General features: G+C 41.3%; 1 protein-coding gene and 1 long non-coding RNA gene across 2 annotated transcripts in view; one reads left to right on the top strand and one right to left on the bottom strand.

Moving 5' to 3' along the window:
- Positions 1–24,778, bottom strand: part of LOC308510874 — a 136,211-nt gene that overhangs the window by 64,118 nt on the left and 47,315 nt on the right. The window lies entirely within an intron of this gene.
- On the top strand, positions 6,262–8,892 carry BMP15 (bone morphogenetic protein 15; the record flags this gene model as incomplete). Its single annotated transcript, XM_081081255.1, has 2 exons — positions 6,262–6,589; positions 8,033–8,892. 2 exons carry the CDS (start codon positions 6,262–6,264, stop codon positions 8,890–8,892), a joined length of 1,188 nt encoding a protein of 395 aa, XP_080937381.1.

The following is a 24,778-nucleotide window of genomic DNA, read 5'->3' as shown; positions in this document are numbered from 1 at the left end:
TCAAGGGGGCATGTGAGGGCTGAAATCCAGCATAGAGTTGTGTCCACTCAGAAGGGTTATCTCTTTCTAATTTGTGCACTCTTGATTTAATTGTCAAAAAGATGCACAGCCCAGCCAGTGTTGCTCAGTGGTTGAGGGTTGACCTATGAACCAGGAGGTCATAGTTCAATTCCTGGTCAGGTCACATGCCCAGGTTGCAGGCTCAATCCCCAGTGTGCGGCATGCAGGAGGCAGCCAATCGATGACTCTCTCTCATCATTGGTGTTTCTATCTCTCTCCCTCTATCTTCCTCTCTGAAATCAATAAAAATATTTTTTAAAGATGCACAAAGGCTAGCAGCAGCCCTTTCAAAGCCATGCATATTCTGGCTCCTACATACTATCATCACCTGAAACTCTTTCCCACAATCTCTTCTCTGTACTCTAGCTATATGGATCTTCTACATCCTTGGGACCATTACAAATGTTTTCCTTGCTGAACTGGGTTCCACTATCATACACCCATAATGCTTGGCACACCATTGAACTTGATAAGTGTTTTAGTTCAAGGTCTATGATCCAAGGTTAATCTGGCTACCTAAGAGTTTAGACCTGAATGTACTGCACGTAAAGAAGACCTTTCCTGGCCTTCAGACAAGGGAGGCTGGACACCACATGCTGTGAGCAGTGATTCTTGCAGCCCATGCATGGAAGTCGGTCCTTCTTTTACTGGGGCCTCTGGCATCAGTAGGAATGGTGAGAGTCACAAGGACTTATTAAGACAGGCAATAATGACTTTTTTGAAAAAAGGAGTTGAATGCACAGGGTGGGAGAAGTGATTGTTTCATTTCTACCTCAAAACTCAGGAGAGCCTTCTCTGAGGACACATTACAAGAAGAGTCCAACAAAAGTCTGCCCATAAGCCTAGATTTTGGCAAGAATAATAAGCTCCTAGTGCAACGATTTGTTCAATAAATATTTATTGAGTACCTATAATAAATAAGATGGACATGATCATTGATTTTACAGAACTTATGTTTTAGTGTTGTTTTCCAGAATCTCTGTGAGATTACCTTATAGAGTACCCGAGTCTTGTTAAGGGGCTAAAAGCTTATTGTCAGCTTACATAGCGATGTCTAAAGTATAAAGAAAGGGTCTCTAAGATCAACCTAACTTGGGGACCAAATCCCAGTGGACTCCATCATTTGAGAGCTGTACAACCTTGGGCAAGTTTCCTTTTCCTATCTTAAATTTCCTTATCTTTAAATAAGGATAACAATACTTAACTCACAGAGTTGATATGAAGATAAAATGAGATACAATATAATATAAAAGGATGTAGTTTAGTATCAAATTAATAAATATTTCTAAAAATACACTATAATCTCTGTTTTTTATAATATACTATTTTATTTTTCAAATACAGTTGACATACAATATTATATTTCTTTCAGGTGTACAACATAGTGATTAGACATTTATATAACTTACAAAGTGACCATACTGGTAAGTCTAGTACCCTCCTGACACTAAGTTATTACAATATTATTGACAATATCCCTTATGCTGTACTTTACATCCCCATGACTGCTTTTATAACTGGAAATTTGTACATCTATTCCCTTCCCCTTTTTTACCTACCCTAACCCCCTCCCTATAATCTTTGTTTTGTAGAAAATGACTTTGTAAACAACATATCTAGAAAATAGGTCAATTTTTCAAGAACTCAGAACAGTAATCAGAGAAAATGCCGTGGCTTGGGGAAATGGTTCCTATCTTTTATGTCACTATGAAAGTTGTTATCTTCTTGAAATAGAAGCTTTTGTGTTAGTATCTACCAACCTACTTCAGTGCTTAGTATAGTGCCTGGGAGTGCTAAAGATAGAGGACTTGTCATATTACTTTCTGTAGTCTCAGGGTTTAATATAGTGTCTAAAACACTGTATGCTTATTATGTACATTAACACATTTAATCCTCACAACAGTCCTCTAAAGCAATGTTATTATTCTTAATAGATGAGGAGACTGAGGCACAGAAACATCAAGTCAATTGCCCAAAATTACCAAGCTAGTTAAGTGGTAGAGCTGGAATTTGAACCCACGCAGCCTAGCTATAGCCCTAGACCCTTACTTTCTAACACAAGAAAGTGCTTAATTAGATATTTGTTGAATGAATATAATTGCAAGAAAACGTGAATTATAATAATGTAAAAGAAGGAATCCTTTATACATGTATACTTTATAAAATAGCCATCCTCCCCAAAACTAGATAAAAGTTTACTCTTTTGTAAACTTCATGCACTTTACTAGTATGCCCAACACATTAGAATTTTAGAATTTCAAAAGTTAACCCACACCACATATTAAGGATACCTGCTGCTCAAAGCAACTTGGGGTGACCCATTTTGCTGTTTCAAGAACCCCTTTTGTCATGTCAATAATCACCTCCTACAGTGTCCAATTTATACAATTAGTTGTTTGCCACATACTGGCTTTTCTAAAGCAGGAAGGGTTGGAAAATATCCTTTAGTTGACCCTGTTCCACTCACCTATAACCTGCCCCTCCACCTCACCCCACACCTGTAACCATAAGGCTAAAAAGAAAGTTGGTGCCCTCCTCTGGGGATATGGGGCAGTATCATACTTTGGGCCCACCGGAGGGCATTTCCAGGAAATAATCATATTAGCTTCTTTAAATTCTAGTGGTAAGAATGGGGTTGCTTTTGGGATCTTTTTCTGAATATAAGAAAGCTGACCTACTCAATCAGTTGAGTCTCCTGAAGCCCTGTCAGGTGAAGGGATGGAATAAAAATTCAGCTGAACTTTAGATGAATGCTGACCAGATATTTCCTTTGGTCAGATACACTTATATATACTTTTAAATCATAGGCTATTAATGACAAATTTTTACCATTTACTTAGCATTATCTATGTGTCGGGTACTTTATATACATTATCTCTTTTAAATCTCACCATAACCTTGGAAAGTAAAGAATATCCCCAATTTACAATTAAGAAAGCTGAGAAGCAGAGAGGTTAAGAAACAACCAATAACAAGCAGAACCAGGAATTCAAACCCAAATCACACTCTTTCCAGTGTAATATGTTGTTTCTTTTTACTTCTTTTGATCCTATGTCAAAATCGCATTACTAAGAGATGGCAGAAAAATGTTCTTGACAGATGTAATCCCAATCCAATACCACTGAAACATCAAAGAAAACTGTACCCAAAACTCTTATATGGACCCTTTGATAGTTGTCCTGACAACTTGTTCTTTTATTTAGCTATGTTGAATAGAAAAATAGGAAGTTTAAATTGGTAACAGATGGAGGTCAAGGGCCAAAGAGAATGTTGGGGCAGCAGAGAAGGGGGTAAGAGAGGAGGGAGGAGCCGTGTAGACCAAGGGGACAGAGAGGTTTCTTGGCTGCCTCTCTGCAGCTCATGAGGCCAGAACTAGCACATCAGAGAAAGCCAAACTTTCTGATGAGCACAACTTGCGTCAAATGTAGTAACAATTAACCTGTGTCTAGAATTTACTTTGTGCCAGGCACCCCTTTAAATGCCTTATGTATATTAACTAATTTAATCCTTACAAAAATACTGAGGTAAGTCTTTTGATTAATCCCATTTACATGTTAGAAAATTGAAGCAGAGCAAGGCTATGGTTTCCATTTTACAGATGCAAAAACTGAGGCACAGAGAAGTTGAATAACTTGCCCAAGCTCAATCTAATAAATGGTGGAGCTGAATTTAAACAGGATTCTGGCTTCAGAGCCGTGTTCTTACCCATATTATGCTATATATTACCCCTCCCTATATGTCGTAAGGATAAATATTGCTTCAGAAAACGTTTATTTCAAGTACATATGTGTTAGTGCGTGCGCTTATGTTTGTATTGGGTAGCAATGTAAAATGTATTTATTGCTGTGAGCCACAGACAAAAATTTCTAAAAGCTACTGCTCTAGCATTGGTATTGCTGAATGATACATCTTCAACCTTACTAGAGATAATGCACATTGCTCTGTAAAGTGATTGTATCAAGTCACTTCCCCAACAGCAGTGTAAGAGAGTTACGTGTGTTCTATATCTTCACCTGAACTTAATAGCATCACCCTTTTAATATGCTGCCAACTCAATGGGTGTGGAATTGAATCTCGTGTGATTTTAAATTGCATTTTCCTGGTTCCCATTACATTGTTTTGTATGTTCTTGCCAATCAGGTTTTGCCTACTGTGAATCATCTGTTTGGATCCTTAACTTGTATATTATTGTATGCAATCCAAATGCATGCAATATTCTCACAACTTTCTAAAGCAGTGGTTCTCAACCTTGGCTGCACATTAGAATTACCTGGGAATCTTTTTAAAATCCTGATTTCTGGGCCTCATCCTCCAGAAATTCTGTTTCTTTGTTACTAATGTTGTGGCCCCACCCCATAACAAAGAAACAGAATTTCCGGAGGATGAGGCCCAGATATCAGGATTTTAAAAAGATTCCCAGGTGACTCTAATGTGCAGCCAAGGTTGAGATCCACTGTTCTAAAGGAACTAACAATTCAGATGAAATAACTCACACTAGGGTCACCCAGCTAATGGTTGGCTTTTGGATTTTGTGTGTGTGTGTGTGTGTTTTATTATTGGGATTTGAGTCCAGACCTAAAAGACCCGTAAGCCCAGGCCTTTTGTTTTGTAAAGCATGTGTACATGCCAGGGACCAATGCCACGTTAGAAAAAATAAGGAAAAGGAACAAATAATTTTGAGCATGTAGCCAACGTGTTGTGTGATATCCATCCTGTGTCTAATGATTTGTGCAATGAACATAGATTATTTCTTTGTATCCTCATAGCAACCTGTGAGATAAAACATGTTATCTCCATGTTATAGGTGAGGAGAGTGTGGCTCAGGGAAATGAAGAGATTTGCTTTGGAGAAGTTAAATTACAGCTAATAAGAGACAATCACAATTCAAAGAGGGGGTAGAGAAGAGGGAGAAGAGGTGCAGACATGGAGGACAGAGAGGCTTCTTGGCTGCCTCTCCACAACTCATGAGGCCAGAACTAGCACATCGTGGGAGCGCAGTGTGATTACAACGTCCATGCCTGTTTCACCATAAGGATGCCCATCCATAGATATTTTGGGTATGAGGTAAAGGCCTCCTACCAATCAGGCCTGCTGCATCATCTCCTAGAGCCATCGATTGACTTCCTGCCCCACCTTCTCCTTAGAACCCCAACAAACTGCTTCTCCTTGGACAGAACCAGAACTCAACCTATCATTTTTCTGCAGAATCCTGGTCTGGGCAGCCTTAACTAAACTGACCCAGTCCTGCTGCTTCCGCTTAACCATCCAAGCTAGGTAAGCTCCCAGCCAACTTCCATAGATTTATCTTCCATTGCCCCAGCCTTCTCTGATGAAGCCCATTCAGGATCTCAACACCTTCCATGATAAACCAGAAAATTCTAAGTCATGGAACTCAAACAGGGCTGCACATTAAAATCAGCTGCAGAACTTTAAAAAAATCGTGATGCTCTAATAACACCCCAGATCCACTACATCAGAACCTCTGGAGATGGTACCCAGGCATACCTGATAGTTAAAGCTCCCCGGGTGATTCTAATGTACAGCCAAGATTGAGACCCACTGTTAAAGCATCTTCAAGCTCTACCAGCCAAACTCACACAGTGGTTTCCACATTTAACTGTTACCAGGAATTTCTTGGAACATTTGTTAAGATCCAGAAGCATTCTTACCAGTCACAGAAGATAGTTTCACTACAAGTCATCAGCATATCACATTTTGGGAAATTCTGCACTAGAGACAGTACTGCATGGAAGTAGGGTGGTAGCAGGAGGCCTCTGGCCCTTTAAGGACTGATTAAGAGACTTCCTTTAAAGCTGTGAAGTAGAACAAGCTAGTGCTGCTTTTTTTCATCCTAGTGGATAAGGTGAGGGAGCAGGTCCTGGAATGGACTTCTTTTAAATCACCTCAGCCTCTGAATAAGGGCTATCTAGTTACCAGCCCTGGAGAGCAGGAGGGGCATGCTGCCTTGTCCCACCTGTTTTTATTAGTTTTGATGCAAAGAGGCTAAGTTAGGAGACCTCATTTGGTCCAGAAGATCCTCTCAGAAGAAGCAACATAGGACCTACCTGCCTTCATTTTTTTCTTGCCCTCTCCTTTGTGCTTGTGGAGCCAGGATGCAGTTACCTCTGTGACAGGAAAGAGACAGAGTGATATCCTTTGGGCTTGGGCTGGAATATGTTGTTGAACACCAAGCCTTTCAAGATGGTCCTCCTCAGCAGCTTTAGAATTCTTCTTCTCTGGGGACTGGTGCTTTTTACAGAACACAGAGTCCAAATGGGAACGGTAGGGCAGCACTCTACTGGCCCCCTGGCTGAAGCCCCTACCTTGCCCCTGATTCAGGAGCTGCTAGAAAAAGCACCTGGCAAGCAGCAGAGGAAGCCACAGGTCCTAGGGCATCCCATGCAGTACATGCTGGAGTTGTACCAGCGCTCAGCTGATGTGCATGGGCACCCTAGAGAGAACCGCACGATTGGGGCCACCATGGTGAGGCTGGTGAGGCCCTTGGCCAATGTAGCAAGGCCGCTCAGAGGTGAGTTATAATTCCATACTATCCTGGAGGGAGAGAAATCTTGGGGAAGAGTGTAAAGGATCTGTGAGTTTACTGTCAGGTTTCATTGCCTGGTAGGGAGGTTGTTTTCTCAGGATTGGTTTTCAAAGAATGGCAAACTTGGGAAAAGCTGGCTCCAATCCTGCTATCATTTAGAGACCCAATTTAAGAATGAATTGCCTTGGGCCTACCTAAGGAATATCTCCCAGGCCCCAGGGCAATTGAGTGATGTGTCAACTTCTACCTTACAAAAAAACTCTTACTGCTTGTTATATCACTGAAAACTGTAATTGAGAAATGCCCATATACATTCTTGTGGAGGGCTGTTCATATGTTTTATTCTTAAAATACAGCAAAGAGTAGAGAATGCTGAATTGGGGACATTTACAAAGCCTCAGAAAGGACAGAAACAAGCTGCATACTGGCTCAGTGAATATCAATTGTACTTAATCCTTAATGACAGCTACTATCACTAGCTGTCATACAGCAATTAGCCTAATCGTTAAAGATAAGAAAAACTAAAGCACAGAGAGGTTAACTTGCAAAGGTCACAAGGACAGTGGGTGGCAGGGGCAGGATTTGAGCTCAAGTCTTTTTTTATTCTAAAGTATGTTTATAACTTCTCAAGTGTTTAAATGCTGTACCCCAATATCCTTGTATACCAAGTAGTTTGTGTGTTGTTTTTTTTATTTAGATCATGTTGCCACATTGGGATTTTGGTAACAAATATATTTTGGAATTGTCTTTGTTCTCATTATGCTTAATTCTGTTTTAACATCTTCACTAGACACTGTTCTAGGACAGCAGTGGGTTCCTGAAGTACAGGACTCTCTAGGGAAAGCTGATAGTCATCAACTTCAAGGAAACCTTGGGAACACTGTGATATCAAACTTGGGTTTTGCTAGTCTCAAAGATGACAACACACAGGATTTGCACTCCCTCCTCCAAGCAAAACAACTAACATACCCCTAACTAACCTTTACTGTGAGCTTACCAGGTGCCAGGCATTGGGTAAAATACAAACATGATCTTCCTTAATACCACTATCCTATGAGGTAAGTACCATTAACATACCCATTTTATAGGTGAAGAAACTGAGACTTAGAGTAACTTAGTTTAACATAGCTAGTAATTGGTACAGCTGGGTGTGACTTGGGCTCAAATTTTTATTGTACCACACACTGGCTATATGTCCTCTGGCATAGCTTCTCTGAGTCTTAATTTCTTTGTAAAATGGGGATAATAACTAGCTCATAAGGCTATTGCAGGTTAAAGAGCTAATGCTCAATAAACAATGGCTATTATTGTGATCTTGAGTTAAATTTAGGGCTGCTTACAGCTGTCTGCGTGTACTGAGGTTTGTGAAAAAGTTTTAGGCTCGGGGGTAAGAAGCTAATCCTCTGTTATTTCCTCTTACTTATGCAGGCCCCCGGCACATACAGACCCTGGACTTTCCTTTGAAACCAAACCAGGTAGCCTACCAACTAGTCAGAGCCACTGTGGTTTACCGCCATCAACTCCACCTAGCTGGCTTCCACCTCTCCTGCCATGTGGAACCCTGGGTCCAGAAAAGCCCAACCAACGGCTTTTCTTCCTCAGGAATAGGTTCCTCAAAACCTTCCCTACTATCTGAAGCTTGGACAGAGATGGATATCACACAACAAGTTCAGCAAAGACTCTGGAATCACAAGAAGCACCGGATTCTACGACTGCGCTTCATGTGTCAGCATCAAAAAGGTAGTGAGGGTCATGAGCTCCTGTGGCAGGGCACTTCACCTTTGGACACTGCCTTCTTGTTACTCTATTTCAATGACACTCATAAAAGTGTTCAGAAGGCCAAACTTCTACCCGGAGGCCTGGAGGAATTTATGGAAAGGGACTCTTCTCTTCTCTTGCGGAGGGCACGGCAAGCAGGCAGTATCGCATCTAAGATTCCTGGCCCCTCCCAGAAACATGATGGGCCTGAAAGTAACCAGTGTTCCCTCCACCATTTCCAAGTCAGTTTCCATCAGCTGGGCTGGGATCACTGGATCATTGCTCCCAATCTCTATACCCCAAACTACTGTAAAGGTGCCTGCCCTCGGGTACTACACTATGGTCTCAATTCTCCCAATCACGCCATCATCCAGAACCTTGTCAATGAGCTGGTGAACCAGAGTGTCCCTCGGCCCTCATGTGTCCCTTATAAGTATGCTCCCATTAGCATCCTTATGGTTGAGGCTAATGGGAATATCTTGTACAAGGAGTATGAGGATATGATTGCCCAGGCCTGCACATGTAGGTGATAGCACAGATACAGGTAGCTCAAGTTTCCCGAGAAATTGGAATAGGGTTGAAAATAAAGAGACAAATGTCAGTGTTAAAGCTGCAGTGATCCTCTAGCTAATCTATGGGTTCTATTCCTTGCCTTAAGTGTTGTTACATCAGTCTTCTTCCCTGTTTATAATCTCACGTTATAAAAACAGTTCTGATACCAAACATCAGTGTTTTGACCACTAGTCAGAGCCCTTAATGCTTGAGTAAGATGTTCCTTTGGATATGTCCTCTCTATTTTCTTGTCTTTTCATGGTGACTTTGTTAAAAAGGTCACCAGTCCATTATGGGTACAATTTTGGGCATTGTCCCACCAAGACATGGGAAAGGTGGCATCTTCCTAGTGTACATCTTCTGAGGCTCTCTAGATTTGGGGTGAAGAAAGCAAACTGATTTTTTTTATACTCTTCCTTGCCTCCTATATTCTAGAAACTAGTAACTAATCAGAAAGACTGCCTGCCTCTGTGCTTGGATTGCCATCTAAATCTAAACTATTTTTTCCCAGATATATTAGAAAACTTGTAGGCAATAACCTCCACAAAAATCTTTTAAGGGAAACAAAGGGCTTTTCCTACATTATCAGGGCTTTTTCTCTCAGCCTCTGGACCTGGGAAAAGTATCCGAGTTTCCTTCCTGTCCTTGGGTGAGGAGAACAGCCTTCAATAAGATCACTGGGGAAATATGGAGCTGTCTGAGACAGAATCATTTCAAAACCACCCACATCTATGGTGAAGAGAAAGAGGGGAAGAGCTGTCATTACTCATTAGGATTATGTAGAGGGGAGTCATTTTAACCTTTCTAGGGAAGACTAGATTTCACAGGTTATTGTCTTTATGTAACACTTAACCCCCTGTTAATAACTCCATATAGAAAGCTCTCTGGTGTCTGAGAGGCTAGGAATTGGCCTAGTTGTGGGGGTAGAGACTGCAGTTAGGAAGATTAAAGGTCTGTGGGGAAAGGATGCATCATGTTGAGGCCTGGGTCTGACTTCATTCTGGGCTTGCCTGTTTGTGCAAGTTCAGTTTGCCTCTGGGCATGGGTCTCTGGGAGAGATGGGCTTGCTGCCTTGGGAGGCATGGAGCTCTACCTTGGACTGCAGGATACTTTCAGTGTAACTCTTTTCGACTCCTGTGCTGTATTGAAGTGATGGGAACTGGGCTGTTACAAATAAATGATCTTGTTGTTAAAGAGACTTCTTGAATATTTTGGGGATTGGGGAGGACTGGGCAGAAGGAATTTATTTCCTTTAGCTATGACCAGAAGCTGAACTTTAATCCCCACGGCGGGGGCTGGAGGCTCCTCTGAAGTTTTACTCTCTTAAGGCAGCCCTGGATCCCCAAGGGGCCCCTTTGAATAAGCCTAATAAGGCCTTTTCCCTGCCCAGCTGTTTCTTGCCTAGTCTTATGGCCAGTCTCAGTGGGATGGGACTGATTTAGGATGGGTGCATGTATTTGCCAAATATAAATCCTTCTTTCTTACCTATCCATTGTAAATTAACTCATCTCATGACTCCCATCTCAATAATTGGTTCCAGCTAGACTGAATATCTATGTGCATTTACGTTTATAAATATACACATTTTACTCTTTTACCCGAGGAGCTATTCCATAATATCCTTTTGTCCATCTACCCTCCATACAGTATCTTTGGGAATCAGTTCGGACATTTCTCTACACCTCCTCCCCCCATAACATCCCGGACTCAGGCATGTGTCCTATACTCTGTGCTCAGATAACACTATTTGCTTTCCTTTAACACACTACAGTATAACTTTTTTGCCAAAAGATGGAGCTCCCTTTGAGAAGTTCATCTGTGTTTTACCCATTTCTATATTAGTGGAGCCTGGCATGTAGTATGTCCTTGATGGATATAAACATAAGTTCAAACATAGAACAGTGACAGTTTTTTGGATGCGTGAGGGATGTACTCTTCCTGACATGAAATATTTCAATTAGTTTTCTATTGAAATAAATGTAATATATATTTTGTATATAAAGGAACATTATTAATTTTTGCCCCACTTCAAAATCATGATTCAAATTACAATAGAATGTGACAGCTGTGTTCTTGAGTAAGGCAGTTTGTGCAATCATATATGCAGCAAGTTGACATGAGACAGTAAATGTGAGCTTCTAATCTAGCCATTTCCCCAGCCTACCTGTGGTAGGCACAACTACATAATGAGCCTGAAGACAGACTTTCATCACAGGACCAGATTCTGAGTTCAGCATCTCAGTGTCCTTAGGGCTTTTCAGAAAGTCATGATCTCCAAGGCTTGTGAGTCCTAAATACATCTGAAACTTTATTTATGTAGAGCTCAAAGTTAATTGGCCCCATTATCCAGTAAGCCTTCAGTTGTCAGAATAGCCAAAGAAAACACTGTCAGAATGGGGTCAGTTGTAGATGATGTTATGAATTCTCTTTTCTTTTGAAATATTGCTTTCAGCTCAGCACTTTTTCTCAGGTCTGAAGAAGAGATCTATACCTTAAATCTTCTTCTGGGAGGAAGGAGCTATGCTTGAAAGTGGAGGGGGTTGTGTGGATAAGAATCTGTTTGCCATCACAGGAGTCGAAGAATCTGTGGGTGAAGAAAAATGATTATTTGGTCTAGAAAGGAAAGGCAGAGGGCAAAGTCCACCTTGTCCTAGCTCTTTTAGTGAATGGGCCAGAACTTTATTCAATGTATGGGCACAAAAGGAGCAGGCATTTAAAGTTGCTTCTGACCCTGGAGCTCTGTTTGTCGCATTTACTGTGGTAGTATATTACATCCAATTCTGAGCAAAGTTGGGCACCAGGTAAAATTTATTTTCAGTTCCACCAAATACTTGGGTGCCTAATTTGTTAACAAAAGGTTTCACAATTCTTCAGTTAATTTTCCCAATAGCACTATGAAGCAGAAGGTATTAGCCCATTTTTAAAAATAATTGATTTATTGAGATCTAATTTGCATACCATAAAAGCCACAATTTTAGGTGTTTAATTCAGTGATTTTTAGTGCATTCACATAGTTGTGCAAAAATCACTAAACTCAATTTTACCACAAAAGAAATCCTGTGCTCATTAGCATTTAATTTCCATTTCATCATTTCAGCCCTAGTCCCTGGCAACCCCTAATCTACTTTCTTTTTCTATGGTTTATGAATATTTATTTATATAAGTTGAGTCATATGATATTTGGCTTTTTGTGACTATCTTCTTCAACTTAGCATAATGCTTTCAAGGTTCATCTATGTTGTTCATTCCTTTTATTGCTAAATAAAATTCATTTGTAGAATAGGCCACATTTTACTTATCCATTCATCACTTTATGGGCATTTGAGTTGTTTCTACTTTTTGGCTATTAAGAATAACGTTGTCATGGATGTTCATGTGAAAGTTTTTATGTGAACTATATTTTCTTTTTTTTCATCTTATATATATATACCTAGGCATAATGGTGCTAAATCATATGGGAACTGTGTTTAACATTTTGAGAAGCTACTAAATTGTTTTCCAAAATGGCTGCAGCATATTGCAATCCAGGAATGTGAGTGAAGATTCCAACTTTTCCACATCCTCACCAACACTTGTTGTTGTCTCTTTTTTATTTTAATCATATTAGTGGAGGTGAGGTGATATTTCATTGTGGTTTTGGTTGCATTCTCCTAATGACTAAAGACAAATAACTAATTATATTGAACACCTTTTCATGTCTTAATTTGCAACTCGCACATCTTCTTTAGATAAATATCTATTCAAATCATTCACCAGTTCTTAACTGGGGTGTCTCTTATTGCTGATTTGTAAAAGTTCTTTATAGATTCTGGATGTTAGTCCCTTTATCAGATATACGATTTGCAAGTATTTTCCCTGATTCTGTGGGTTGCCTTTTAACTTTCCAGATGGTATCCTTTGAAGCACAAAAGTATTTAATTTGCCCTAACCGGTTTGGCTCAGTGAATAGAGCGTCGGCCTGTGGACTCAAGGGTCCCAGGTTCGATTCCAGTCAAGGGCATGTGGCTTGGTTGCGGGCACATCCCCAGTAGGGGGTGTGCAGGAGGCAGCTGATCAGTGTTTCTCTCTCATTGGTGTTTCTAACTCTCTATCCCTCTCCCCTCATTTCTGTAAAAAATCAATAAAATGTATTTTTTAAAAAAGTTTTTAATTTGGCAGAAACGCAATTTATCTATTTTAATCTTTTGTTGCTTGTGCTTCTGGTGTTATCTAAAAAACAATGAATAATCCAAGGTCATGAGGATTTACATCTATGTCTTTTTCTAAGAGTTTTTAGAGTTTTATCTGTAACATTTAGGTGTTTAATTCATTTTACTTAATTTATGCATATGCTATGAGGAAAAGGTCTAACTTTATTCATTTTTACATAGATACCCATTTGTCACAGCACCATTTGTTGAAAAGACTAATCTTTCCCCATTTAATTGTTTTGGCACAATTGTCAAAAATTGACCCAAAATATAATGTTTTATTTCTAGACTGTCAATTTTGTTTCATTGATCCACAAATCTGTTTTTATGCCAAGATGACACTGCTTGAAAACTGTAGCTTTGTGTAATTTATGTCATTGGGAAATGTGATTCCTCCAAATATTTTCTTCTTTCCCAAGATTTTTAGGCTATTGTAGGCCTTTAAATTTTCATATAAATTTTAGAATCACCTTTTCAATTTGTGAAAAAATACTACCTGTTTCCTTTTTATTAGGGACTGCATTCAATCTGTAGATAAGTTTAAGTAGTATTGCTATCTTCACATTATTAAGTCTTCTGATCTATAACATGAGATATCTTTCCATTTATTTAGGGCTTATTTACTCAACCATGTTTTGTCATTTTGTAGTATATATCTTACATTTTAAATTTATTCTTAAGTTTTTTTATTCTTTTTGATGCTGTTATAAACGGATTTTTTCTAAATTTCATTAATTACTAGTGTGTAGAAATACAAGTAATTTTTCCATGTTTAACTTTTGCCCTGCAACTCTGCTGAACTCATTTATTAGCTGTAATAGTTTGTGTGGAATTCTTGGGATTTTCTTCTTTCTTTTCATCTGAATACATTTTTTGGCTAATTATCCTGGCCAGGATCTCCAATATTATGTTGAATAGAAGTAGTGAGAGCAGACATCCTTGTGTTGTTCCCCATCTTAGGGGGAAAGAATTTAGTCTTAACATAAGTTTGATGTTAGCTGTGGGTTTTCATAGATGCCTGACTTCAATATTCACTTTTAAGCTACAGTAATCAACATAGTGTAGTATTGGTGAAAGAATAAACAAATAGGTTAATTGGATAGAATAGAGAGCCTCAAAATAGACCCACACAAATACAGTAAACTGATCTTTGACAAAGATGGAAGAGCAATTCAATAAATAAAGGCTAATCTTTTCAACAAATGGTGCTGGGATAACTAGAAAACCACATGTAGTTGTCCAAAAAAATTAATTGAAAATGGATCATAGATATAAACGTCAAACACAAACTATAAAACTTCTAGAAGATAACATAAAAAATCTAGGTAACCTTTGGTTTGGAGATGATTTTCCCCCTATATTTTGAGGTTTTCATACATCATTTTATTTCATCTTGGCTTGAATGGGTATAATTTCATTTTACATTTGTGGAAACAAAGGCTTCTGGAGGCTTTCCTGGGGTCAAAAGCATAGCAAATGAGTGGGTAGTCAGATCCTAACCCAAATCTGTCTGATGCCCTGATTATGATTTTTTATTTATTTTTTATTATTTTTAATCTTTAAAGCAGAACATTTGATTTTGACATTTCCTGAGGGTAATGTCACAGCCCATGTAGACATACATAAATATGCACCAATCAGTGGCATCCAGAGGTGGGTCAAGGTGTATGGAAGGCTACCATTTGTGTTATAGGAGGCTAGAGGAAGACTAACTTATCTAATAAAGAGGGAATAAGCAAATTGACCATCATGCCCTAATGGTCAAGGTGGCTGCGCCCACAGCGGAGGCAGGGATTCCTAACACAAGATGGCTGCGCCCACAGTGGAGGCTGAATTGCCATAGTGAGCCATAACAAGCCATCAGCAGGGACCTGAGGCTGCGCCAACCTGGTGGGGCTTGACAGGGGCCTCAGGCCATGCCCCCCACCCTGGCGCTGGGCCAGGGGACCTCAGGCTGTGACCCCCACCCCGGCACCAGGTTGGGGGACCTCAGGCCACACCCCCACCCTGGTGCCAGGTTGGGGGGCCTGAGGCCATGCCCCCCGCCCCGGCGCCAGGCCAGGGGATCTGAGGCTGTGCCCCCTGCCATACGGGGCTTGAGGAGGGACCTCAGGCCACACCTCCCACCCGCAGGGCTTGATAGGGGACCTCAGGCCACACCCCCTACCTGTGGGGCTTGACTGAGGACCTCAAGGAGTGCCCCTGCCCCAGCCCAGGGGACCTCAGGCCACACCCCCTGCCCAGCGGGGTTTGACAGGGGACCTCAGGCTGTGCCCCCTGGTCTGGGCCAGGGGAACTCAAGGCATACTCCCCACCCCAGCACTGGGATAGGGGACCTGAGGGTGTGCTGGGGGACCTGAGGCTGTGCTCCCCGCCTGGTGCTGGGCCGGGGGACCTGAGGCTGTGTCCCCCACCCAGTGGGGCTTGACGGGGGACCTGTGACTGTGCCCCCGATGCTGCAGGGCTTGACGGGGGACCTGAGGCTTTGCCCCCCCACCCAGTGCCAGGCCAGGGAACCTGAGGCTGCGTCCTCTGCCCAGCAGGGCTTGACAAGGGTGGGGCCAGCTGGGTCTGAATCTCACCCAATGGGGGTGGGACCAGCTGGGTCTGGGTCTCCTGTGATTTTGAGGTTCTGTGGGTGTGCAGGAACTTGACTCTGGGTCCCGCAGTGCATCAAATATGGGCTGAAGAAAGCTTTCCTGTCCTGTCCTTTTTCAGCACTACTGGCAGACTCCCTAGGGCAGCGGTCAGCAAACTCATTAGTCAACAGAGCCAAATATCAACAGTACTTCTTCAAAATAGACTCGCCCAGGCCGAAAACCAACTTCTGCGCATGGGCCACGAAGTTTCAATCGCACTGTACATGCGCGCGCACGTGGTATTTTGTGGAAGAGCCACACTCAAGGGGCCAAAGAGCCGCATGTGGCTCGCAAGCTGCAGTTTGCCGACCACGGCCCTAGGGCAATGCAGAAATCCAGACAAGAGAATGAAGTGCACTTAAAATAATAGAGGACAGGCACATATTCTTTTCTGCAAACTTTGGAAATCTATACCATTATTTTTAAGATGCCTGCTTGCATGCCTATCAACTCTCCAAGGTAATAGCCAGTTCACAGTACCCTAAGCCAAGCCAGCCATCACATTTCTTAAACACACCTGGCAAAGAAGAATTCCTACAACTCCAAATTTCAACCATTGTTTCAGAACAGCGGTTCTCAACCTGTGGATCGCGACCCTTTGGCAGTTGAACGACCCTTTCACAGGGGTCGCCTAAGACCATCCTGCATATCAGATATTTACATTATGATTCATAACAGTAGCAACATTACAGTTATGAAGTAGCAACGAAAATAATTTTATGGTTGGGTCACAACATGAGGAACTGTATTTAAATGGCCAGAGGGTTGAGAACCACTGTTTTAGAGCAATAATCTGGGACTTGCTGCAACAGATGTTTTAGTCCAGATCCACATTTTGAGGAGAATATCTGTTCACGTACAACATGGTACATTTGGTTATCCTTCGAATGATCACCACATAATGCACACGTATTGCCTGTGGTCAGGCCCCCTGTCACCTCAGCAACACCTCCCCCTCCGATGACCAGAAGAAATAGCAGAGCAACTGCAGGGAGGCCCAGACAGTAGCCATGTCTAGGCCTGGAGGTCAGGAGCCACAGGATGCTTGGACCCAGCTTGGCCACTGAGCTGCTCTGATGATGATTTTTTTAAAAATTTTGCCTGGGCCATATGCAAAGTGGTTAGAGCATCAGCGCATGCACCAAAGGGTCGAGGGTTTGATTCTGGTCAAGGGCGCACACCTGAGTTGCAAGTTCCATCCCCAGCTCCAGGCACATGGGAGAGGCAACCAATTGATGTGAGACACATCAATATCTCTCTCTCTCCAGCCCCACCCCCCCTCCTTTCCTTCCACTCTCTAAAAATCAATGGAAAAAATATCCTCGGATGAGGATTAACTTATTTATTTTAAGAGAGAGAGAGAAAAAAACATGAATTTGTTCACTTGTTTATGTATTCAATGGTTGATTCCTGTATGTGCTCTGACCAGGGATCAGACCTGCAACCTTGGCATATTGGGAGGACACTCTAACCAAATGAGTTACCGGGCCAGGGCTTGATGATGATTTTTTAGATCAAAAGCATGATCTAAGAATGAAAAATTGATAAGTTGGACTTTATTAAAATTAAAACTTGTTATTCAAAAGACGCTAAGAGAATGTAAACATAAGCCACAAATTGGAAGAAAATAGTTTCACAATCCATATTAGATAAAGGATTTGTATCCAAAACATACAGTACCAATTGCTGGTAGGAATGCAAAAGTGGTACAGCTTCTTTGGAAGACAATCTGACAGTTTCTTACAAAGCTAAACATAGTCTTACCATACAATCCAGCCATCGCACTTCTTATTTATTTAAATGTGTGGAAAAGTTATGCTCACACAAAGACCTGCACATGAATGTTTATAGCAACTTTATTCAGAAATGCCCAAACTTAGAAACAACCAAGATGCCCTTTAATAGGTAAATGGATAAACAAACTCTGGTACATGTATACAATGGAATATTATTCAACAATGAAAAGAAATGAGCTATCACATCACAAAAAGACATGGAGGAAGTTTAAATGCATTTTGCTAAGTGAAGAAAGCCAGTCTGAGAAGGTTACATACTGTATAATTCTATTCATATGACATTCAGGAAAAGGCAAAACTATAGAGACAGTAAAAAGATCAGTGGTTGCCACTGGTTCAGAAGGAGGAAAGAAGGGATAAATATAAAGGACACTGGATTTTTAGGACAGGAAAACTCTCCTGTATGGTAGAATGCATTATGTAGTGGTAGAATGCATTATGCATTCATCAAAACCCAAGCAGAATGTACAATTGAAAGAGTGCAGCTCTCCCACTGGCCTGATAAGCTGCAGTGGCTCCAGGCACAGACACTGAGTTGGTGGCCCGGGTCTGGGCCTCTTGGCCTTGGGCCCTACTGCCCACCAGCATCATTTCCAAGAACAAGGCCAGCCCCATGGGACAGCAGGGTGGCCTGGGGCTGAAACTGTGGGGTGCTGGTGGGGGAGCCAGTTGAGTGGCACTGAGTGGCTCCAGTGTCCTGTGCCAAATCTAATGAGGTTAATGTGCTGCCAAGTACAGGCAATGGAAACATGAAGCCAGTGGTGTTCAGTACGCCTCTGGTGGACTTCCTGATGCAGCTGGAGTATTACATGCCTACAATCCTAGTGCAGTGACTGGTTACTACCTGGACCCTGCTGGCTTTGAGACCACAGATCCTTGCATAACTTGGCTCATCTCCCTAGCTGCTCAGAAATTCATCTCAGATATTGTCAATGATTCACTACAGCAATGCAAAATGAAGGGCACAGCCTTTGGCAGCTCCCAAAGCAAGAACAAGGACCACAGGTACACTCTCACCATGGAGGACATTACCCCTGCCCTCAATGAGTATGGCATCCATGTAAAGAAGCCACACTATTTCACCTGAGCCACCCAACCTATATGTACTTGTATATCCCCTTCTCCCCACAAACAGTCTGTTTTCATAATAAACTTTATTGTGACAAACAAACAAAAAAAGATTGGACCTTCATGTAAACAATGGACTTTAGTTAATAACAATGCATCAATATTGGTCCCTCAATCAAAACAAATGTACCATACTAATGCAAGATGTTAATAATAGGGAAAACTGTGGAGGAGGGAGGGGAAGGAACAGTGGTATATGGGAACTCTGTATGTTCTCTCACTCATTTTTCTTTAAACTCAAAACTGCTATAAAAAAATAAAGACTATCCCATGGAACAGACTGATGAATCTCAGAGGGAAGGGAGGAGGAGGGATGGGAAGAAACTAACCAAAGAACTTATATGCATACTATAGGCCCGGTGCACAAAATTCATGCACTGGGGGGGGAGGGGGTTGTCCCTCAGCCCAGCCTGCACCCTCTCCAATTTGGAACCCCTTGGGGGATGTCTGACTGCCGGTTTAGGCCTGATCCCTGTGGGCCTAAAACCAGCAGTCAGACATCCCTCTCATAATCCAGGACTGCTGGCTCCCAACTGTTCGCCTACCTGCCTGCCTGATTGCCCCTTACCACTTCTGCCTGCAAGCCTGATCACCCCCTAACCACTCCCCTGCCAGCCTGATCGATGCCTAACTGTTTCCTTGCCGGCCCAATTGCCCCCAACTGCCCTCCCCTGCTGGCCTGATCTCACCCCCAAAGGCCCTCCCCTGCTGGCCTAATCTCACCCCCAATGGCCCTCCCATGCTGGCCTGATCTCACCCCTAACTGCCCTCCTCTGCCAGCCTGGTTGCTCCCAACTGCCCTCCCCTGCCAACCTGATCGCCCCTAATGGCATCTGCCTTGGCCCCCACCACCATGGCTTTGTCCAGAAGGAAGTTGGATGTCCAGAAGATGGCCAGTCAACTCAGTCTAATTAGCATATTGCCCTTTTATTAGTATAGATAGATTATAGGATATGATTATAGGATAGGATTGCTTAAAGGGGGGGGGGAGCCTTTTTCAGCAGGAGAAGATGCTCTTAGCAGACAAAAACACATAATCCCTGTATCTGGACTGATAGCCAGCCATATGCACTATACTGCCAAAGTGATCCCAGATTAGGTTCTGATTGGTAGGTTTCTACGCCAGTCGCATCAAAAGCTCCTCCTCCTAGGCAGCCACTGGCTTCTGGCACTTCACCCAGATTTAGTTCTGATTGGTCAGTTTCTATGCCAGTCAGCATCTCTTGGCCTATCTCTGGGCCTGATCAAAGAGGCAGGGCTGATCAGCAGCCCTGTGGAGGCCTGGAAAGAAACAGAGGCAGGGCTGCTGGAGGAAGAGAGAAAGAAAGAGGCAATGGCTGATCAACAGCTGTGCCAGAGGCTGCTTATTAGACCCTGCCTCTCTCTCTGCAGCCCCCTCAGCAGTCAGTGCTGGGTCGCTGTGCCAGCAGGGGCTGCAGTTGGTACTGGGTCGCCATGGCAACCCAGCACTGACTTCCAGTGTTTGATCAAGCCTGAGGTCTTTATGGACCCTGGCTCTTTATATATATAGATATGTGTTACCCATGAACATGGACAATAGGGTGGTGAAGGCCTGGGGTGGGGTGGGAACCAGGTGGTGGGGGCAAGGGGGAAAAAAGAGGGAGACATTTGTAATATTCTCAACAATAAAGATAAAATAATGAAGACTATCAAGGCAAAAAAAAAGCGCTTTTTCATAGGGTGCACTCTGAGTTAGATCAAATAAAGATGAATCATGTGAGTGGGTGTTTCCAATAACTGTCAGGTCATACTGTGACTATTCTTTGGTAATGGGATTTTTTAGAGACCTCATACCTGGTCTGCCCCTTCCAGTGACTGCTAGGCTACTGATTTTCAGAACTGGTATAGTTGTCAGGCTGTTATTTTTCAAGGCTACTGTGGAGCCAAGGAGAGGGTGATTAGAACAGGACAAGTTAAAATGCCACAAAGCTCACTATTCTCATGGTTCATCCATGTTTAAAATAAATGCTCCTTGGATTCTTGAAAGCCTTTGAATAATTCCAAAGTTCTGAAAAAGTTGATTTTGATCATTGTTTGGCAAGTGTTCTTATTGGTTTAATTGAGGAATGGTTTTTTGGAGGTTCCTGATCCAGGATTCTTAAAGTGCTCTTCTATTAGCCCCATTTCACTATGACTTGCCCCAGAGATCCATAGTTCCATGTTGTCTTCTCTACTCGTTCATTTGTTCAACAGATATAAATGGAGATCCCCAGACAAGAGACTATTTCATATCATCTTATAAAATTTTAAACAGACCTAGAAACCAAGGTGTTTATATCCCTACATACACCTGCATACATACACATATGCACCCACCCTCTATCTATCTATCTATCTATCTATCTACCCATCTATCCCATATGAAATTTCATTTACAAGTAGAGTTCATTGCTAGAATTCATTTGCAAGTAGAGTTCATGTGAAGGAAGAAAATGGTGTCCTTACACAGTGTGCTGTTGCCTAATGAAATGCTTCTTTCACTTTCTCATCTTCGTGTGTTTGATTGCTTTTATGTTCAGTGAGCAGAAAGGTGACCTTAAACCTAGTGTTTTATCTGGCCCTGGGAGTGCCGACACACACAAAACACATAAACAACAACAACAACAAAATAGAGAAAGAAAGATGAGAGGGGGTTTGGGTCAGAGAGGCAGAGGCAAAGGGAATTTTACACACCAGAAATTTATTACATACTTGAACAATGTCTGTTTGCTTGAAGGAGCAATACCAAGAGTGGGTGTGGAGGCATGGGCTCCAGAGTATAAGGAGGCTTAGTAACTGTACTACTTTTTAGTTCAGCTGATATCTACCAGGATGCTTTTCTGGCACTACCTACATATTATACCTTAATGGAACCATGCCATGTTTTGCTGCTATTAGCGCTGCTGGCACCTCAGCTGGTAAGTCTAATAGAACTTCACAGTACAAAGCATTAGATTGAGTGTACTTTGTACTTTCTCCTTTTTCCTTTTTTGTAGACCACCTACCAAACTGAATATATTGTTATTTTGAAGTGAGGCTATGACAAAACCATAAGATGGCATGGGTCTGCCAATCATCTCCAGGTGGTTAGGATGACTCCATTCTAGAGAATCCTTCACTGCAATTTTGTTGGGGTTGCCTACACTTGGACCAAGTAATGCAGGTGAGAGCACAGCTAAATTGCCTAAGGCCAGGATTCCTAGGATCCTGATGAACCCCTGCTTTGTCTTTTTAGGAATGGTTTCTATGAAAGTAAGTAAAAACTTTGGGGGTGACACCATAGAGAAGGTAGACATAAGAGCATGAAGGGAGATAAAGCCATTGCTACACAGTTCACTTGCTGTACTTTGTTTCTGCATCAATGGACCTAAATAATTCCTGGCATTACTGATTTTTTGGCTACTTCATATTTTATTGTACCTTACTGGAATGACATATGCTTTCTATCAGGCTAGAAATGATATGGGAATAAGAGGAAAGATCAAACCACTAGTCCCTGTTAGTCTATGTCCATTGTACACTAGAGCCATCCTGCTTATTTCTTAGTAGTAATAGGATCCTATCAGGACAGCATTGCAATGAACAGAAGATGGCTCTGACCTTGGATAGTTCAGTGTAATAATGTGGAAGAACTTTCTTTTCTTCTCCATACCACCCCTCCACCCAAAACACACACACATGCCCATTGTATCTGTCAATAGCTGAGAGAGGAAGAGAGGCTGTGTTTTTACGGAAATTCCCTAGACCTCTACCTTCAATTTAGCCCACAAATTTTCCAATTCCACAGGAATGCAGAGCCCTTCTATCATAGTCCACATCTCCCTGCCTTTCAATTCATACTCCCAATGAGATAGATGACTGTCCCCTACCCTAGAGTACACACAAATTGCTGTATTATCACATTCCACATTCTTTTGTAAGCCAGGAGTGAGTAAATTATTAGGAAGGAGCCCTGTGTGTGACTTCCCTAGCCCTTACTGTGCCCTTCCAGTCCCATAGTCCAAAACTCTCTGTGGAATCCAGCTAAGGGTGTTTGTCAGGTGGAGAAAGAGTCTCATGAGCCCTTACAGCCCTTTGCCACTCCCTCTACCTCACCAGAGCTCTCAGAAGGAACCAAAACTGCTGACACCTAGTTTTCAGATCATAGAACTGTGAGAGAATAAATTTCTGTTTTTTTAAGCTACAAAGTTTGTGGTAATTGGTTACAGCAGCCCTAAGAATCTAATATGGTAAGTAAATATAAAAGTTAGCATTATTGTTTTGTTGGTTTGTAAACTCCTATTTTTCTATATCATTCAAAAATAATTATATAAAAAACTATAAATCTACATTGATTGGAACACAATGTATAAAGATGTAATTTGTGAAAATAACATGAAGGGGTAAGGATGGAGCTTGTGGAAACACAGATCCTATGTAACATTGAAGCAAAATTGATATAAATTCAAACTAGATTGTTATAAATTTAAGATGTTAATTATAATTCCTAGGCCAGTGGTCAGCAAACTGTGGCTTGCGAACCACATGCGACTCTTTGGCCCCTTGAGTGTGGCTCGTCCACAAAATACCACATGCGGGCGCACATTTACAGTGTGATTGAAACTTCGTGGCCCATGCGCAGAAGTCGGTATTTTGTGGAAGAGCCACACTCAAGGGGCCAAAGAGCCGCATGTGGCTCGTAAGCCTCAGTTTGCTGACCACTGTCCTAAGCTAACTAAGAAAATAACTTTAAAATATGCAGGGAAGGAAGTGAGAAGCAAATAAAACAGTTCTCTATAAAAAATCATTTAAACACAAAAGAAGGCAGTAATGGAGGAAATGAGGAACAAGAAGTATAAGATATATAGAAAACAGCAAAATGTAAATACTTTAAATGTAAATAAATTACACTTTCCAATTAAAGGCGGAGACTGGAAGAATAGATAAAAGAAACATGATCCAACTGTATATTGTTTACAAGAGATATACTTCAAATCCAAAAGAAAAAATAGATTGAAAGTGAAAAAGTGGAAATCACTATTCTGTGTAAATAGTAACTGAAAGAGAGCTGATATGGCTATAATGATATCAGATAAAATGGGCTTTAAGTCAAAACTTGTTTCAAGAGACAAAGGACATTATATATTGATAAAAAGGCTAATCCACCAAGAAGGTATGAAAATTATATACTAACTTAAAGATAGTTCTAAAATAACAGTTGGAGACTTCAACACCACACTTTTAATTATGTATAGAACAATTAGAAAGAAGGTCAATAAAGAAATAGAGAATTTGAACAACGCTATAAACCAAGTAGACCTAACAGTGTTCTGAATGTGTGTATATATACAGAACACTCCACCCAACAACAGCTAAATCATTTTTCTCAAGTACACATGGAATATTCTCCAGAATAGATAATATTTTAGTCAAAAATCAATAAATTTTAAAATATTAAAATCATACAAAGTATCTTCTCCAACCACAATGGAATGAAAGTAGAAATCATTAACAGAAGGAAAATGGAAAGATGATTAATTTGTTGCAATTAATCAATGCATATAAACAACTAATGTGCAAAAGAAGAATCACAAGAGGAACAGAATAATACTTAGAGATAAAGAAAAAGAAAAAGACAGCATATGAAAATCTATGGGATGCTACAAAGGCAGTTCTTAGTAGGAAATTTATATCTGTAAATGCCTATACTAAAAAAGAAAAATATCTCAAATAAATAAGAGCAAACTGAAGCCATAGCTAATAGTAGAAAGGAAATAATAAAGATTAAGGCAGAGATAGATGAAATGAAGAATAGAAAAACAATAGAGGGAATCAATGAAATTAAAAGTTGGTTCTTTGAAATGAACAAAACATTGACAAACTTTTAGCTAGACTAGACTAATTTGTTTAAGGAAGAAGATGCAGCCGAAACCTGTTTGGTTCAGTGGATAGAGCGTTGGCCTGCGGACTGAAGGGTCCCAGGTTCGATTCCGGTCAAGGGCATGTACCTGGGTTGCAGGCACATCCCCAGTGGGAGATGTGCAGGAGGCAGCTGATCGATGTTTCTCTCTCATCGATGTTTCTAACTCTCTGTCTCTCTCCCTTCCTCTCTGTGAAAAATCAATAAAATAT

The sequence above is a fragment of the Myotis nattereri genome (genome assembly GCF_964212035.1).
Source record: "Myotis nattereri genome assembly, chromosome: X".
NCBI classification, from domain to species: Eukaryota; Metazoa; Chordata; class Mammalia; order Chiroptera; family Vespertilionidae; genus Myotis; species Myotis nattereri.
The sequence above is the reverse complement of the archived record's forward strand: the minus strand, read 5'-3'. Positions and strand labels throughout refer to the sequence as shown.